Below are 19,519 nucleotides of genomic sequence, written 5' to 3' on the forward strand. Positions count from 1 at the left end.
TTTTTTTGTATTTTTAGTGGAGACGGGGTTTCATTGTGTTAGCCAGGATGGTCTCGATCTCCTGACTTCGTGATCCGCCCGTCTCGGCCTCCCAAAGTGCTGGGATTACAGGCTTGAGCCACCGCGCCCGGCCTCATTCTTTCTAAATTTTAAAAGGGAGAAGAAGGCATCCATATCATATCCTGGGCCATCGTCATTTTCTTCTCAACTATTATCTGAATTTATCTTCCTTATCCAGGCAGCTAATTTCTGTAATCGTCATTTGGGAGACACACTTTTCTCCCCCCAGCCCCCACAACCCAAGGTTTCCTTTTCCTTTTTTGTTATTTGACCCTTGTTCTCATAGCTTTTCCATGTCAGAACTAATAGTTTTAGTGTAAGTCTAACCAATGGCTTGTAAGTTTGTTTTTTAAACGTGCTTTGGATCTTCTTCCATGATCACAGACATGTAGAGTAGAAAAGAATCCAAAATAATAACCAGTTCAACTCCTTCAATTTACAGATGAGAACAAATACATTGCTTAAACATTTCTCAGATAATTAGTGGAAGAAAAAAAAAACTAAAACATGTTTTCATTTTTCTAACTTCTTTTTAAAAATTGTTGTTTTAATAAAAAGCCTCCAGGGGAATAGAGCCTGTTTTCTTGATTCCTAACTCATTACTCTTTCTTTATACTACATGTGTCTCTATCCAACCTAGTCAAAGAAACAAAACAAATGGTGGTCTTGCATGATGGACTAATAGGATGATCATGTTTTAGAACAACATGACTACTCAACATGGCCCTTCAGAAAAATGTGTTGAGGGCCTACTCTGTGCCAGGAACGTTTGGCTCAAAACATAGATTTGCATATTATTGCTTATGAAGTTCACCAATGTGATTTAACTTACTTAACATCCTGGGTTAAAAGCAACCGAAGTGTAGCAGAAGATTGATGTTCAAAATTTCTCATTTTTTACTCTGAGAAAGAACCTAGGTATTAAGAGTCCTATGCCTAACTGTAGCAACAATTTACCGTGTTCTGACAACACAGTCACCCTGGGTCAGAGAAAAGAAAGAGTGGAGAAATTATTTACTGCCCAAGAAGATAGATGAGGCCAGGTTTGTAACTTGGAAACAATATGCTGGATTTAATTTCCTCCAATTTCACTGTCACTACAATTTTTTTCGTATAGGTTCCTGCAATTTATGGAGTGGACACAAGAATGCTGACTAAAATAATTCGGGATAAGGTATAATCATCATCTTTAGCCAAATATATGTTTCTCTGTGTGTGTGTGTGTGTATGTATGTATGTATGTATGTATGTATGTATGTTTCCCTCAATGCCTAAGGGATCCATTAATATGTAAAGGAGTGAATCTGGCCAGCATCTGCTATTTGGGTCTCTGTTGTTTTGCTTTACTATTTTCAGTGCAATTTTCAAGACTGAATATTTGATTGGTATGTTTTTGACTAAATGGACTTGATATTCATTCACCTGGCGGTTTGTTGAGTATCCGCTATGTGTTTATTATACCAACAAGTCAAGGCATTTATAATTCAGCTCATGTGATAGAACTTTAGTGAAACAAGTGGAAAAGGTAACAAATTGCATAACAACGTTGCCTGAAATGAAAACCTACATGCTGAAAAATACACTCCAGGAAGTGTACAGCATTGTTACTATTATTTGTTTTGTCCTTGTGAAAGAGTTATCTGTTAAATTAATGCATTATCTTTCATGAATGTGCCAAATAAGCCCTGCATGCGTTACTTCAATTATATAGTCTTTGTTGAGACCATATCAATGACCAAGGTGATAAAAGGGAAGGTTATCTTTTGCTTTCATGTCTGATTGCTACAACATCTGACCCCTCCTCTGAGAATATCTCATCACCATCTGCTTGTTGAGTTTATTATTATTTTACTTGAAATTTCCACATTCCAAATCAGAAAGAAACATTACTTCACTAATGTTAACTAAATTCCCCAAATGCAACTAAAGTTTTCTTACTAAATATAATTACATAAAAATAAAAAGATAAATGATACAATTTGAAACTACGCATGTGGGCTGGGTGCAGTGGCTCACGCCTATAATCCCAGCACTTTGGGAGGCTGAGGCAAACGGATCACTTGAGGTCAGGAGTTCGAGACCAGCCTGACCAACATGGTGAAACCCATCTCTACTAAATATACAAAAATTAGCCAGGTGTAGTGGCACATACCTGTAATCCCAGCTACTCAGGAGGCTGAGGCAGAAGAATCACTTGAACCCAGGAGGCAGAGGTTGCAACGAGCTGAGATCACGCCACTGCACTCCAACTTGGGCAACAAGAGCCTGTCTCAAAAAAAAAAAAAAAAAAAAAAAAAAGTACATATGGGAAAAGGAATCTTCAAAAAACTCTTTTGTAGATTTCTTGTTAGGATACAGGCTCTCTGTAAACAGAAGGAAAAACAGCTTTGAAAATAAAAACACGTCCGAATACCCATGGCCAGAAGGAAGACAGTGAGCATTTATGCCATCATTCTATCCCACCTCTGATTTTATTCACTCTACCATGATTTTCCTGAGAATAGGTGTTAGTGAAATTATATATCCCAGGGAGGTTCTTGTGTTCTCTCAGCCTAATGATGGGTGTGAGCAGTAAACAATGACGAGACTATAAAGGTGGGAAAGGAATACAGTTGAAAAAATCAATTCAGATGGCAGAATTGGCAGGTTGAATAAAATATAGTCAGGCCTAATGATTCAGGAAAACTTTACAAGACCGTACTTGTCTTTCACGTGATATGTTAGGTTAAAATGAGCCCTCCTTTTATCATAGGCAGTTAGGTTTTCAAAATTGGCTGAATAGATTGGCACAGACAAAATAGTATTGCCTCATAATTGTTTATCAGTGATGGTGGTTCGTATTAAAATGTATATTATGGCTTTCACTTCTATTAATCTTAGTTTGAAAAATAAGATCGTATTTCATTCAGAATGTTTTAAGAAAAGGGGAAGGATAACTGAAAACCAAATTTCAAAATTAGGGATCCATAAATATAGACAAGAGATTATGTGACTTGGATTCTAAAAGTAAATACAGGCCACCATGAAATTTAGTAATTTACTATGGAAGTGAAAGGTGTGTTTGAGGTAATGTTCCCAGACTTAGAGGCAGCACTCTGAATTTAATAATAGCACTGAAATAACCATCATGCTTGCATGACACATAGGTACTTTCTACTCTCACTTACCCCCAAGTGACTTCTCCCCCAAGAAATACATTTAAAAGGGAAATGAAGGCTTCCTTCTATTTCCTTCAATGCAATAATTTCGTCAGAGAAGGGCAAATCAATGAATTATTTTGAATTTTTACCCCTCAATAAAATCTTGACTACTAAATATAGCATATCATTTTTCTAAAAGCAGACTTACTAACAAATAAGTAAATCTCAAGATATAGCTGAAAAAAGATGACATTGTCATGTTCAAGCTAGCAAAGGTAGTTTGCGAAAACTTTACAAAGGGTTGAACATTCTTTAAATTCAGGCCCTTGGGAACACTTGGACATGAATATGTCTAAAATAGTGAATATTTTCGTTGCAAATTCTAGAAGTTTATGACTTATGTTGCATTTCATCTTTGTGAATTAATATTACTATCACAATAAATGAATTCTCATTCTTTTTATTTTTTTGGTATTTTTAGATTCCTTATTGTCTCAATAGATTTTTTTTGTCCACTTCTCTCAGAAATGTCTTTAGGTCATATACACCGAGGAGTGTAAGTTTACTAAATATCCCAATTTGCATCAGCCCAGAGCCTGGAGGCCTGAATTCTGATGCCTTTTGACTTTGCCTACATCAGGCAATGGTGTCAGCCCTAGAAGAACTAATTATATTTCCAAGAGTATTTCCCAAAATGCATGTGCAAATTACTTAATCTTTTCAGTTTGAGAAGACGAAGATCTTCCACTGATGATTATGAGTAGTTATAAAGACATCTAAATCTTGGAGCAGCTGTTTAAAGTCCCTTTGAGTTTATCTTGTCAACACCTTCATCGTTGCTTCCTTTTAACTAAATTTTTTAATTTGATAGGGTACCATGCTTGGGAAGATTGAATTTGAAGGTCAGCCTGTGGATTTTGTGGATCCAAATAAACAGAATTTGATTGCTGAGGTTTCAACCAAGGTGAGGGGTTTTCCTCTATATTTTTAAGTTTTATTTGATCCTGTTTAGATCTTTCTTGAAATATCAAAATCTTCATTTAGGCAGAATTTATCTTCCAGAAGCACCAGTGTTGAGGGAAAAAAGGGATCTCATAGTGGCTAAAATACACGTTACAAAATCAGTGCATTTAAAGCTGGTAAGTTTTACTTACAGGCTTACATGGGAAACTTCATGCCCCGATTTAGAGGATTTTTACTATTATTTTAGTGTTCCCTCCACCCTTTCTGATTCTTCAGCTTAGGATTTTAACAATGTCAAATAAAGGGAGCACTGAATTGCCAAAGATAGGTACAGTGATGATGAGGAGTCAGAGCTAGTAACCTGCCAGAGAGCCAAGAGAATTTTACAGAAATCAGGTACAGTAATCAGAGTCTGGGGCATTTTGTGCGGGAAAAATATTTATTCATACACTAAAGATTTATTGTGTTATAGCTTTATTTCAAAATTAATGTTCATAATGACAACTGAGTCACCCTAAAGTGAAATTCCTTTAGTATACATTTATAAAAAGGTACAGAATACATTTTAGAAAGAAGTTCATTGGTTTTGATCGAAACCAATGTTTCGAATGTAGGTGTGAGTGAGTTTCTTGAGATGCAGTCTCTGTCCTTGGGGAACATAGAGCCTTGTGGAACAAGCAAGCAAGTAAATCACCATGTGCAGAATCCTGTGATAAATGCTGTCCTTGGAGTGTGCATAGCATGCTGCAAGGGCATGCATGGGGCAGCATTGAAATGGGATAGGTGGATCAGAGAAGGCTCTGTGGAAGAGTGAGCCTCGTTCCGAGACACAAAGAGCAGATAGTAACAGTTAGGTCGATGGAGAACCAGAAGAACTTTGTTTCAGGCAGAAGGAATGGTTTGCCAAGAGGCATAGAGGTACAGAATAACATAGTATGTTTGAAGAGTTACGCACAGTTTGGGATGGCTGAACAAAGGGGTTCACACCTATTGGTTTACACACTTGGGGAAGGATGAGTGGAGATGGACTGAAGGAAGCTAGGTCTAGAAGGTTTCATATCATTGGCTAATCAGCACTTCCAGAAACTATTGCCAACTCATTCAGTGTCATTTTGAAGCAAAGTAAAACTGAATAAAAGAGCAAGCAACTAGAAGGTTATTGTAACTTATTGGAACAAAACTTATGAGACCCTGAACCGAGCAGTAATAGCAAGAACAGATATAGCAGCCTAGGCGGCTTATACAAATGGGAGAAGGAGGTGCTGAATGTGGCCAGGTAAAAGATCATCCTATTTTCTCACCTAAGGATTTCAACTAGTTTGGTTGAGCATAGTGATTATGTCATTCGATATCTGAGATGTTTATGGGATACTGCTATAAAATTTTTTTAAAGAAAAGTTTTTGATCCACTTTGAAACTTAAAGGAAGAATTGCTACCTTCTGTTTTTACTACATACAATGGGAGATAAAAATAGAGCTTCTCTTTCCAAGGACTATGTATTTGGTTACCACGGGGCTTTACATGTGGAGAATTTAGCCCTGTGGAAGCCTGTGTGGCATCATTGTTATTGGCTGGTTCTACCTTGGGGTTTATTTATACTATAGCAGAGATGGCTGCAAACTTCTCTTCCATCACCAGTGTGGCAATGGAGTCTCTCAGAGAAACTCTACTTTATCCAAGTAGAAAGTGAGTGTTATTTCAACAAAGGCGATTGAAATTCTTTGACAGGAAGGAATAGAAAAAGTACATGTGGACACAAAGTTTGATTTTAAATATGTTTATTCACTACAACATTTTATTCCTAGATATAGCAAACATACACTTTTTTGCCTATGATATTTCATAATTATCATGGTCTATTCAACGTGGTAGCTCTGGTCTTTGAGGAAAATAATAACAACCAAGTTTTTTTGAACACTCAGTTAATTTTCGTAAAAACTCCATGTCATAGATGAAGAAATAAGCTTAGCAAGTAAGTCTATATAAAATCAAATGTAACTTGCCCAAATTTAGCATCAATTTGAATTCAAGTGACTCCAGAGTCTCTGTGGCTAACTTCATGCTATTTTTCTTTGCATTTTGATGGGGGTTTGATGGAAAAGCCTTAAAAAGCTCAATTTCTAGATTTCTGCTGCATGAATTCAAGAAACCTCTTCAAGACTCCCTGTGAACCTATTTTCTATTTGGCCTGCATCTTACAAGGTCTGAATATGTTTGCTTCTCTACCTACGAACCTTTTCTCATGCTTTCTTCTTCCCCTTCTTGTCTGAAGAAGTCAGTTTCAAGAGTCAGCTCATTGTTCCTGTGTGAAGCTTCCATGACTCAGCTAACCTTTGGATTCCATGTCATTTAATAAATAGCTTCAGTATAACCAGGATCATATTGAATTTAACTCTCTGGAAAGATTGTCTCTCTCACTTGTCTTGGTTGGCTTTTTGAGAGGAGAGGCCATGGTTTACTTACTTGAATCCCCAGCACTGCCCATAGTACCTTTCACATAGTACATAGTCAACAAATAGTGAATAGATAAAGGAATATACAAAGCCAGTAAATGGTAGTTAGAGTTGGTGGTAAAGAAATTGCACATTCTTATTTTCCCTTCAAATCCTTTAATCAGTGTTTCTTATGGTTCTATGATCTCCATTATTCATATAATAAAATTATCATTATTAATAACTATGTCTTATTAATAAAAAATAGGCACGATCTGTTGAGTACTTATTATCTGCTAGGTTTCTTCTAAATGCTTTACACTGATTAACTTATTCCATCTTTAGAGCAATTATATGAGATGGATATTATTAGGAACTCATTTACTGATGAAGAAACTGGGGTGTAGAGAGATTAAATACCTTCCTCAGTGTGAATGGCCACAGGATTTATATGTAGGAAGGCTTGGTCTAGTGTCTACCTTTCAGAAAACATCATCTCATACTGCTTTTCAACATACTACAAATAATGGTTATACTACTAACAGTTATACTATTAGTAACCATCATTATACTACCATGTAATCATATTCAAATAAGTTTACATTGTTTCACTCCTACCTTTTACATATGCAGAGTAAGGATTCGATAATTTTAAATCAGAAATGGTAAAATATGTGAATATGTGAATATGCTGGAAACAGACTCTTCTTGTATGAGTATCCTACCCCCTCCTGTGACCAAACTTTGTCACTGAGGGTCTTTAGAAAGGATGTTCCCATGCCTTTCCTGACACCTGTTCATCTGGGAAAATATTCATGCTGTGATATAGCACCAATCAGAAGGATTATAGAGAACATTTCTAAGGAAGAGTTCCAGTGTGAGAGTTTTTAAAGGCTTTAAAAAAAAAGTTATTCAAAGAGTCAAATAGTCTGATCAGTAACATGTAAGACTCAGAGGAAACACACATTGATATTATCTGGTATTCAGGCTCCTGTCACATGAAAATGAGAGACAAGGGTTTGGGGTTCCTATAAATTAGTACTGAGTCGTGATGTCCATGTCGGGCAGGGATGTGCATTCAAAACATGTGTTGTTAAAGAAAATGAATTTTAAGTTAGATATGTAATTACTTATATGTATGGAATTTGATCATGGTGTTTGCAATATTCACTTCTGATTTTTAACTTTAAAATTGGTCCTATTCATATGACTTCCCTTTGTTTTACATATTTCCCTGTGAAATGATTTAGTTTGAAACATAGCATGATAGAGGGTGATGATAGATGATAGAATGTTAGAATTGAGAACTGCCTTGGTGGTTTAGTCTACCATTTCCTAAATTGGAAAACGGTGGTGTGGAGCAGTTCATCTGAAAAAATTCTGTGGTCAAGGAAGGTTGAAAAATGCTGCATAATATATTCTTCTCTCGTAAGTCCAAACACAAATCCATATATGCAAGTATTCATGAGGTCTTGTGTAAATTCTGTTATTCTTATGGATAGTTTTTAATGTATTTGTGTAGAGACCAGCAAAAATGAGCATATCTGTGTTTTTATCTATGTCAAATCAAGGGAGATGCTGCAATGGTGAAAGCTGGCTCTGTTGTTTCTTAATGCCAGTGCAATTAAATAATGTTACTATAGCTATGATAAAATGTGCATTTGTATCAGGAGATTACATATATTTTGTGAGTTTTGTTTGGCTACATGCCTTGGAAATGTTGATAACTTCATTCATTGTCTTGTAATTACAATTTTCTGTAGCTACAACTAGATGGTAATATTGCTTTATTTTACAGCAGAAGCCTAAGGTTAAGAATAGATCTAAACTTTTTCAAATTATTTGGTGAGAAAGAATACCTGTGGCATTCAATTCAGCAATAACTCCCCCAGATCATGAAAGGATGGGGGTATGTTTTTTCCTTCAGAATAGTCAGTGGGAGGAAAAAAACCACATATAGTTAATATATTTTTTCCTCAACTACAGTCTAAGGATTATAATTTCACATTCTATATAGACTTAATGGAGAGGTAGATATTTCAGTCAAAATAAACTGTTCTTTCAAATATTCAGTTTCACTTTTCATCTGAAATTTTTCACAAATGATGAAATCATCCTAAATTCACAGTGTGCTAGCTAACAACTCTCAAAGCAGGAACCAGTGTGTGTGCCCAGCCTTCTAGGCTTTCTCTCTATTTCTATTATTTCTCCTTTTATGACTTTGGGGAGCTGCTTCTTGGGTTAATGCCTGTGAAAATAGATCTGCCTCCCAGCCGTGCTTTAGACATAGATAATGATTATGATATGCTCTGGGGTCTTTTCATGAAATCTACCATTTAAATGCAAACAATTGCACAGCAACCTAAAGGAACTGGTGGTCTATACCTGCCTAGCAATTCCTGTGACTCTCATACTGATTTTATCCATTAGGCCCCACTGAAGAAGCCTAATGTACAGTAATTCAGCTTTACCCCATTCGATCTTTAGTGCAAGTTGAGGATCAAGTGGTATTTAAAGCACAATGTATCTATTGCCGCCTCTGTCTAGTGCTGAATCAGGCAATAATACTTAAAAATTTCATTGCTAGTAGTTGTTAATGAGGCAAAACATGGGAAAGATGGTTAACTATGGACGCAACCAGTTTCTTAGAGATCATTGTTATTACTGTAATCAACAGTTTATATAAAACAGTAAAGTCTTTTTTTTCTCATAAAAAAGATACAGTCTGTGGCACTTGCTGTGCCTTTCTTACAAATTGTTTGTTAACTGCCAGTCACTCCCTAGTAGTTAACAGTCAATCTGTTACCAATCTAAGTGCAAAGCATTGTCAGATGTGTTTATGGTTTTGGTCTGTTGCCCATAGCTGGGACTTCCCTCTCATTCTCTGGTTTTTAAAATGGCAGGATGTCAAGGTGTACGGCAAAGGAAACCCCACAAAAGTGGTAGCTGTAGACTGTGGGATTAAAAACAATGTAATCCGCCTGCTAGTAAAGGTAAGTAATTTGTTCATCTCAAAGGTGAGGGTTTGCCATATTGACCATTAGTGTTCAGCCAATTTCCTCTGTCACAGAGGAACTTAGGCATTCTTTCAGAATGTCAGGGGTCTACACTCTTCTTGTTGCTTTTGATTTACAAAATAACAGATTTATCCCTGTTCAAATTAAAGATATAGACTGCTATGGTTTTTCTTAAAAAAAAAAAAAAAAAAACCTCAAGGGCCACTAAAACGTGGAAGAAAATGATGACTTTTCTTGTCATTAATTGACTGACAGTCTAAGATGCATCATGTTCACTTTCTTTGTGGTATAGAGATGACCAAAAAGCTAGAGCCTGTCTGATAGCATCTTCTTTGGGCCTACATTTATTATGCACCACATGTTTGTAGGAATCATGCCCTGACACAGTGTGAACTGTCACAGTGCTTTTATATCAACTGTTAGACAACCAGTTAAAATTAAATCTTAACAATTCTCAAGGAGAACTTAACCATCATAATAATGTTCCTTAAACAAAGTTTGGTTAGGATTTTTCCTTCTCCTCACTCCTCTCTCAGTCTGTCTCTATCTACACATCTCCCCTCCATACACACACATACACACACACACACACACATTTGCATAACACCAAATTAGCGTGCATATTGGGAGATTCTTCATTGTACCTCCTTATTAGAGAATATCAGCAATATTCAAATCATGATTTCAAATTCTTTTCAATTTTATTAACAAACATTTGCATGGATAGCATGCATGGTAGCAGATGCTGTGGATGACCTTAGACAGGTCACTCTAAGGTCACTCTAAGACCTTAGACAGGTCACTCTAAGAGTGAAATGGTATCTCACTCTCAAGTTACCATTTTAATTCATGTTGCCCATCTTCCAATCTCTAATATCTATATCTCTTTGCCTGATGGCTGGAGCCTACTGGCAGGCAGTAAATGGCATAGAATTAATGATCTCTGGAGTAGCCCCCAACCAAAACTCCGAAAGAGCCAGTGTTTAACTACCGTGGCTCCTTCGTCCCATGGATAGACAGTCTCTAAGGTAACTATTCCACATGGGCTCTCAGAGTGCCCTAGTGGGCTTAAACTTCACTTATCCCTAGTGGTAACTGCTTGCTAATGCATACTTTATTGGGGTGTTTCATGATGTCACTTCCTCTCTGATTAGAAGGAAGTACCTTCCAAATAAGCTTTTATTCTCTCAAATCCTTGTTTCGGGAAATGCTTCATGGGAAACCCGCAAAGACACCTTCCTATGTGCTTTTATATTAAAACAAATTTCTGATTTTCCATTCGAATATAAATCTTACAGATAATGAGAAAACCCTAGGAAAGAAGGCTGGTTAAAATTTGATAAGACAAAAAGGCAAGACTGAAAAAGTTCTGATGTGGGCCAACTTAACATTTTCAGAAAATGGATTTGTACTTTTTTGCAATTGGTAGTGTGAAGGTAACCTACTCTCCTGTCAGTCCAATCATGGCATTTATAGGCACTGAAACTTGTCTTGAGTGCAGGACGGTGCATTATCTATTTTTTCAGGATCAAAACTTTTAATGGTGATTGTTTTCCTTTTTTTTCTTTCTTTCTTTCTTTTTTTTTTTTTTCGAGACAGGGTCTCACTTTGTTGTCCAGCCTAGAGTGCAATGGTGTGATCTTGGCTCGCTGGGACCTGTGACTCCTGGTCTCAGGTGATCCTTCCATCTCAGTTTTCTGGGTAGCTGGGACTATACCTGGCTAATTTTTGTTTTATCTTTTTTGGTAGAGATAGGGTTTTGCCCTGTTTCCCAGGCTAGTCTCGACCTCCTGGGCTCAAGCAATTCCCCCATACCTTGAGCTTCCCTATGTGCTAGGATCACCAGCATGAGCCACCAAGCCCGGCCCCAAAGAAATTTTTGCATTGTTTGAAATGTTTACAAATTTTTCCTTCCCTTTAAGGAATGGTTAGTCAAGAGAAAGTCTAACAAAATTATACTTTGGCAAAGAAACATGTTATTAAATTCGTCATTCTTGTGTCCCTTTTCCAGCGAGGAGCTGAAGTGCACTTAGTTCCTTGGAATCACGATTTCACCAAGATGGAGTATGATGGGATTTTGATCGCAGGAGGACCGGGGAACCCAGCTCTTGCAGAACCACTAATTCAGAATGTCAGAAAGGTGCAGTGAACCTGGAATTAACGTGTATCTGTGTGGGAGGTGGGGGCTTCCGCTCTGTACCCTGAAAGGGCTGTGATACATTTTATTTATTTAGGCATTTTTCAATGCTGGTATTTGTGACTTCTGAGGCAGTGTCAGTAGAGATATTTATAGGGGAACCAATGAGGAGAGAATATCAGAGAAAATAGGGCTTTTCTTCAGGCAAAGTAACTTTGCGATCATGTCCTTGAGTTAAAAGAACTGGAGTCCAATGGCCAAATGTATTTTGCCCTACAGTTGTGAACTGACAACTCATGGTTCCTCATCATGACCTTGGGACCCATAAGACCTGCAGGTCTCTAAAGAAATATTAAATCAGATTTAGTTTAGTCTGAATGTAAAGTACATCTTATTGAATTCTAATGCTACAAGTTTGTCAATCATGTCCTTTTATATATTCTCCTTTAATTCAGTTACTATTCTCTTTACCTTCTTAAGAAAAAAGGATACCTTGTTTTTATTCATTCAGAAGCAACATTTTTTGGAACTGTACTAATTGATTAATAAAAATTCTCCCTGATTTAGATTTTGGAGAGTGATCGCAAGGAGCCATTGTTTGGAATCAGTACAGGAAACTTAATAACAGGATTGGCTACTGGTGCCAAAACCTACAAGATGTCCATGGCCAACAGGTGAGGTAGTTTCACTTTTGCTTACAGTAAACCAGTTCTGACATACTAACTAAGTACAAAGAACTCAGAAGACTTACCTGCCATTTCTTTAGAGTAAATAAATAGCCATACCTTACATGGTTGACAGTTGACTACCTGATACCACTTTTATTGCATTTTTGGAAAGCAGGCTTCTCTAATGATAACCTTGCTATAATTTAAAGTTATTTTCCTTCCCTTGGCATAAATTGAGGTTATAATACTCAATCAAATGATACTTCAAGGGAAATTGTTCTGATTTTAAGCCTAATTTCAGAACATTGTAACATTTTCAGAAGGTAAGTGTGACTTTAGAACCGAGAAATCTTTAGATCCTCTCGGTTTCTCATTTTTTTTTTTGCCTCAAACAATATTAATTTATTAAACATCAGGCTTTCCCCCATGGTCCACCCTCTACATAAAGTACAATTCAGGTCTAAGCAGTCCTCTATTTGTTATCTCCCAATAACTCTCTGGCTTTAAAATTATTGTAGTTCTCTTAAAATAAGTCACTCGTATTTCTTAGTTTCTGTTAAGCTGGTGAGCAACCCTTTTTGTTATGAGCGCAATGTCCCCTTTTCTAAAACTGATTATAGAATTTAATAGACCTGTGTATTTAACACTCAACAAAGCTTCCTGAATTGATTTTTGTTGGGAAAATTATTGGGATTAACAATCTGTGACTTTTCTCACAGACTGATTTTCACTAAGCAATTGAAATTTTAAATTTTAATAGGCTTTACTTTTTCACTACTTTATAAGGAATACGTTTATATTATCCTCTTCACTTTTCCTTTTCCCTATTGTTTTTCTCCTTTTCTTTCCAGAGGGCAGAATCAGCCTGTTCTGAATATCACAAACAGACAGGCTTTCATTACTGCTCAGAATCATGGCTATGCCTTGGACAACGCCCTCCCTGCTGGCTGGAAACCACTTTTTGTGAATGTCAACGATCAAACAAATGAGGTAAATGATGTCAATAAACCTGTTCAGTTGGTGATGAGAAATGCAGGGTTTTTAAAAATAATTGATACATAAGCATAGTATATATTTATGAGATACATGTGATATTTTCATACATGCATATCATATGTAATCAAATCAGACTAGGATGACCATCACCTCAAACATTTTTAAAATTTAGTTGTACTGAGGACATTTCAAATCTTCTCTTCTAGCTGTTTTGAAATGTGCAATAAATTATTCACTCAGAATATTCACCCAGAATTTTTAAGTACACTGTGATGCAAATACCTTTCTACTGTTTGTTGGTGATTTGGTTGAGTGTTGAAAAACAGTTATAGGTTTTCTCCCATAGCCCTCTGTGTTTTAAAAAGTCATTTCTCTCTCTTATTCTCTCATCAGTTGACTTGTTAAGATTCACTATTTGAGTCATTAATCAACAACTATCTTATACGTTCAATGTTAGTGGGCTGTTGATCCAAATCTGTTTGAGCCCAGTCTAGGTGGGTCTCTGGGACTTACTTGGGACTGGTATAGTCTTTAAGAAGACCCTTGGAAAAGTAATTTAGGACCTGGGGATAAGATGAGGACTTGGGTTTATTCTGAATAGAACCCAGAAGGGTCCCAAAGGCTATAGACCAAATTTGTTATTTATTTATTTTAAAGGAAAATACATTCAGTTGAGTCTTCATTGACCCATTTTCCATACTTATCAAAATGGTCAGATATGTAAGTCCTTAAGATATCAGGCCGTGTTACTTAATAGTACTGTTAGTTACAAAAATTTTATTAAGTATCTAACTCAGTTTTTAAATTTGAGCTTTATTGTCCCCTGAATAATACATAGCCACACTTGACGTTCACTATTACAGAAGGAATTTCTTCCCATTTCTTATTTCTTTAGGGGATTATGCATGAGAGCAAACCCTTCTTCGCTGTGCAGTTCCACCCAGAGGTCACCCCAGGGCCAACAGACACTGAGGTATGTTAGAAAGATGAGGCCTATTATGTATGTAAAAAAAAAAATTGTGGAAATTCAAAAAAACCAAAATAATCACCCCAGATGATCTTGAGCAGAACATTCTCAAGAAGAGTGCTTTGGTTACACACATTTTGTATTAAAATCTCCCCATGAATGTCACAGAGGAAATTTTTATCTTTTTTAAAATTTAAAGTGGGAAAGCCCTTAAGAAACCCGAAGCGATGCTATTTTTATTTAAACCCATTATCATTCTAATATATTTAGTTCTGAAATTTACAATTGTTGTACTATGCAAATGAATTCCCTATTGCTCTCTCTCGGTCTCATGACTGAAATGAAATTTTAATCCCCCATCTGTGACTTCACAAAAATCCCTATGGCAACTGGTTGTGTAGCCACTAAGGGAGAATAAACAGCAGCAGGAGAAGGAGGGGAAGGGGTGTATGGGGGAGAGAGGGCATGCATGCACATACATAGATAATTCAGACAGCTTCAGAAAAGAACCACAAAGAATGCTTAGAGGAGTTTTGTATTTAATCTAAATATTTTCACTTTTTTTGTGTGAGCTCTTAGTTCATTTTTCAAGCACATCTTTCCAAATAAATTCTTCGGGTGACATCTAGAAAAATCTGAAGTCTGTTATGACTTCCCCACACCCAGGGACCTCCAGTAGCAAATCTTCATTGTCAGAACTCTCAGAAATGACTTCTAGGTAAAATGGGGAAGAGAATAAGAGCTTTCTTTCTGCAAGCTCTGCTCTACTCTCTCATGTCTGAATTGCCTTTTTAGATATCTGTATTTTGTTCTTGTTTTAATATTATTAGGAAATACTGATTCTTAATAGCCAAAATCAGTATTATATTACCAACCCATGATGAAACTCATAAATCAAATTTAGTTATGCGTATCATCTAACACATGCTAAGTAGTTTTTTAATTTAAAATTTAAATTAGCATATATTAGTACTTTGGATTAGGAACATTGCAATTAAGATATGTAATAATATCTGCTATCACATAATTCTTCTTTTTTATCTTTCCAATAATTGCAAAATGAATATTCTTTGCTGTAATTTGTCATATCTAGTGAAACAACAGAAGTAAATCCTTTGGCAAAGTTTAAGAATAATCTTCAGGAATTTTTTTTTAGAGCTGATAGAAATTTAAATTTAAATTAGTATTTCTAATTTTCTATATCTTAAGTGATATAGCTTCAATCGTTATATCCACCTAGAATTTGATTTAGAAGAAGCAAATGATATACAAGTTGCTGTAAACTTGGCATTCTCAGAAGGCATCTGATATGTTTATTGCTTGTTGGAAACTTCTTTTTTATAACACTAGAGGTGAAGAGAAGTGTTTATTTGATTAAATTCTTATACTAGTAAGATATGTAGTTATTGACAAAAAAGCAAAAAAATACATATGCTATACTAAAAATTATTTGTTGCTTATCTGAAGTTCAAATTTAACTGGGCATCTTGTGTTTCATCTGGTGAACTTAAGAATTTTGAAGCTTCTAACTAGTTATATTTTCTTCTAGTACCTGTTTGATTCCTTTTTCTCACTGATGAAGACAGGAAAAGGTACCACCATTACATCAGTCTTACCGAAGCCAGCACTAGTTGCATCTCGAGTTGAGGTCAGTATGTGGGCTTGTCTTTGGTTTATGAATTTGGATTGTCCCTATCATGTGATGATTTTTAAAAACTGAATGATATAAGGTATACTAGTGTTTAATAAAATATGACTGATAAGACTGTAATAGTCTGTCATTTTGTAACTAATTATTTGGTTCCTTCTTGATAATGTTTTGTGGAACTTTCATGGTTTAAGTTAAAATAATGTCTTTTCTAAAGTTTACTTCTTCCAGAGTAGTTGTAATAACATAACAAAGAATAGAGTTTAGTTTAGAATTTATTTCCCATTATCCACAAAGCCATAGCTCTATGTAAACATGAGATACATTTCAGACTACAGAAGCATTACAGATGATAGAGTTCTTTTTGTTTCAACCAGAATACCTGTTATTCAAGGATTAATATAACACTTGAATCCTTAAGTTGAATGTGTATATTAGTGTGATAAGGTTTTTACCCATTTCCTTTGTAAACTGTACACTTACATCATTATTTAAAATTTAGAAGGATGTATGTGTATTTGAAAAAATACCACACATAGATGTATTTATATATATGTACATATTTTTGGATATTTATATATGTTTAATAAAATGTAAACCTCTTCCAAAAATTTTTTACTTAAGTGAAAAACCTTAATAAACTTTGGAAATCACATTGAAATTAGAGATGTTTTAAATTATTAGTCTTTTTCTCTATCTATTACATATTTTTCATAACATTAGACCTTAAATGACCACATAAACTCAGACAATGTGGTTTGTCTTCTCCACTCTTGAAAATGCCTTATTTTCCCCATTTTAGCAGTAATAACAATGTCGTTTTCTTATTGCTTATAGGTTTCCAAAGTCCTTATCCTAGGATCAGGAGGTCTGTCCATTGGTCAGGCTGGAGAATTTGATTACTCAGGATCTCAAGCTGTAAAAGCCATGAAGGTGAGAGAATATGATCTTCGTTAGAATTAATATGCTTCCTTTAATGAGTCTAATTAGTATTTTATAATTTAGATTTATGACACTACCTCTTTTCAAAGTTGCTGTAATTATTTTCCTTAACTGTGCCTTTATAAATCTTGTATTAAAGAAGCTTGATCACGAGCAAGAATTTCAACTTTCTCAAATGTGCACATCTGTAAATTGAGGTTAGATTAATCTCCAAAATTATTTAGGTTACTGCCTACTTATAGTGAAAACATATATAACGCCACATTTATTGATGCTGTTTATTTCTTTTGAGGCAGTGAGCGTTTCAAATATACTTGTCTTTTATGTGAAAGAGAAATTTTGGACATCTTTGTTGCTTTAAAATCCTTCAAGTGCTCTACAGGATGCTGTGGGCATCTCTGTGGTTGAAATGGGAAACTCTGGTTGGAAGAGCAAGGGCAACAATACATTTTGTTCAGGTTTTAGAAATTATTATCTGTCACTAGGGGACACAGTTCTCCCATCAGTGCCTGGGAAATGGGATGATATGGCAACACTTTCAAGTAGAAAAGAGGATTTGATATACAGGTGTGGAAGGACATCCTCCCTGTTTCTTTAAATCCTCTGGAGATCTCCCAACACTTACTGTAGTAAAATAAAACTTTAGAAAAATTCTATTGTATATTTAAGGTATTTCTCTTGAGGAGTTCAGTTGGTAACCCTCATCGTGCTAATCAGGCCATTCAGAGGCAATGTGAGCTCTTGGTGACATTGCCTCAGGCTTTGCAGTGTAAAGCCATTCACCAGAGACCAGGCTAGTAGAGGGCAGCATAGAATGGCAGCAGAAGACTGGGACAGCAAACATGGGACAAACAGTTGGCCAAAGGTTTTCTTTTTGTTGATATTCTATAGTCAAAGATTTTCACCTGATGGGTGTCTGTTGAAGGGGTAGAACACAGTCTCAATGACTTTACTCTTTTTCTCATTTGTTTTCTTTTTTTTTTTAATACTCTCCTCCATTCACGTACATGCACACTCGCATATTTTTTGGAATACGTTTTCAAAATGATGTTTCACTTCTTTGTATTATGCTTTAATTTCTCATTAGATAATTGGAGACTGTCCAGTGGTTTAGATTAGTTAGAACACAATCTAAGTGTATTCAGAGTTTAGAATACATTTAACTAGTATACAGTTTTTATTCTATTTGGGAGTTTTACAAATAATTAGAATTTTTATAGTTTGTATTTTAATGTGTTTTACATCAACTGGGTAAAGTTATACATTTTTAACTAAAGAACAGGAATTATTAGATTATATTGTGATCACTTAGAAAGTTAATAACTAGAGATGAATTTTTAAACTAAAAACATTATAATTGGCGCATATATTGTAACAAGAATTAGAAAAATAAAACAAAATGATTTAAAATTAAGATGGCTTGAAATAAGTTTTAAAATAAATGAACACTCATGTGTATGTATAGGATCTTTTCCTGTATAATTTGACTTATAAAAAAATCACCATATTCATTGTATAGCACATTCAGAAAAATACTTAAATATACTAACATTTGTCACTTTTCTTTAGTAGTGAGGCTTTCTATAACTTCTGTTGCTGACGTGTTGTCAGTTGGGACTCAATTATTAAAATTCATCCCATATTATAAAAGCATTTGCTTATCTGTTTGTATCTTCCTGACATTTTATTAATAATATTACTCTTAAAATCTTGAGAGATGACTCATATTGAGGAAAGAACACAGGATTTGAATAATAACACTTGAATTAGAGCCCTAATATTGCCACTTATTAGCTGTATGACCTTTAGCAAGCCATTTAACCTTACTGAATCTCAGTTTCTTCATCCAAAAGGTTGAAATCTCTTTCATAGTCTTGGTATAAAAATCAAATACATTACTAAAAGTACATTACAAGCATTAAGTTACTATTTGAATTTAAAGCAGCATAAAATATATTTAATGTTTTATTCAGATCCTCCCCAAAGATATGTAGGGTTTTCAATAATAATTTCTATACCTTTATCTGAATATGTTGTTGACATTTTAGGAGAACTTAAAATTGACCTGCTAATGTATGAAATAATTAGAACCATCTGGCTGTATTGTATAATAATTATTTTGCTAAGTGTCACCCTCATACTGGTTTATAATGCAATTATCCTTAGTAGGCTACAAAAAGAAGTATTTTGAAGGTTTCTCCTGATGTAAGGAATAAGATCGAGCTATGAATACCTTCATATAGATATATGCATACATACACACACACAGACACACACACAGACACGCACACATGCATGCATGCACATACATAGTTTTCTTTTGCCATATGGTTTTTAAAATATAATATGTACAAACAGTTGTATAATGTTCTTTGTTAAAGCACTACAGCAAGCATGAAAATCTGGAAAATAAATGGAAACCAGCAGAAGGCTCTCAGTGCTTCCAGCAAGAAGGGAGCACATTATTCTGCATTTTAAATGTACATTCAATGTTCTTCTTAGACAAATAAATAGAAGGGGGAGCAGCTTTATTTAACTTTTATTTTAG

The 19,519-nt window shown here is 35.2% G+C and overlaps 1 protein-coding gene across 2 annotated transcripts in view; it reads left to right on the forward strand.

The window, feature by feature from the left end:
• Positions 1-19,519, forward strand: part of CPS1 (carbamoyl-phosphate synthase 1) — a 119,290-nt gene that overhangs the window by 22,222 nt on the left and 77,549 nt on the right. For both annotated transcript variants that reach the window (XR_012421450.1, XM_005574178.4), the window contains exons 5-13: positions 1,178-1,234; positions 4,072-4,164; positions 9,500-9,589; positions 11,625-11,753; positions 12,318-12,424; positions 13,270-13,408; positions 14,310-14,387; positions 15,931-16,029; positions 16,867-16,962. Coding sequence is in view for 1 of the 2 variants with exons in the window: in XM_005574178.4 (XP_005574235.3) it covers positions 1,178-1,234; positions 4,072-4,164; positions 9,500-9,589; positions 11,625-11,753; positions 12,318-12,424; positions 13,270-13,408; positions 14,310-14,387; positions 15,931-16,029; positions 16,867-16,962 (888 nt within the window). In the remaining variant the exon portion in view is untranslated. The remainder of the gene's footprint in view (positions 1-1,177; positions 1,235-4,071; positions 4,165-9,499; positions 9,590-11,624; positions 11,754-12,317; positions 12,425-13,269; positions 13,409-14,309; positions 14,388-15,930; positions 16,030-16,866; positions 16,963-19,519) is intronic.

The sequence above is a fragment of the Macaca fascicularis genome, chromosome 12, assembly GCF_037993035.2.
Source record: "Macaca fascicularis isolate 582-1 chromosome 12, T2T-MFA8v1.1".
Lineage (NCBI taxonomy): Eukaryota > Metazoa > Chordata > Mammalia > Primates > Cercopithecidae > Macaca > Macaca fascicularis.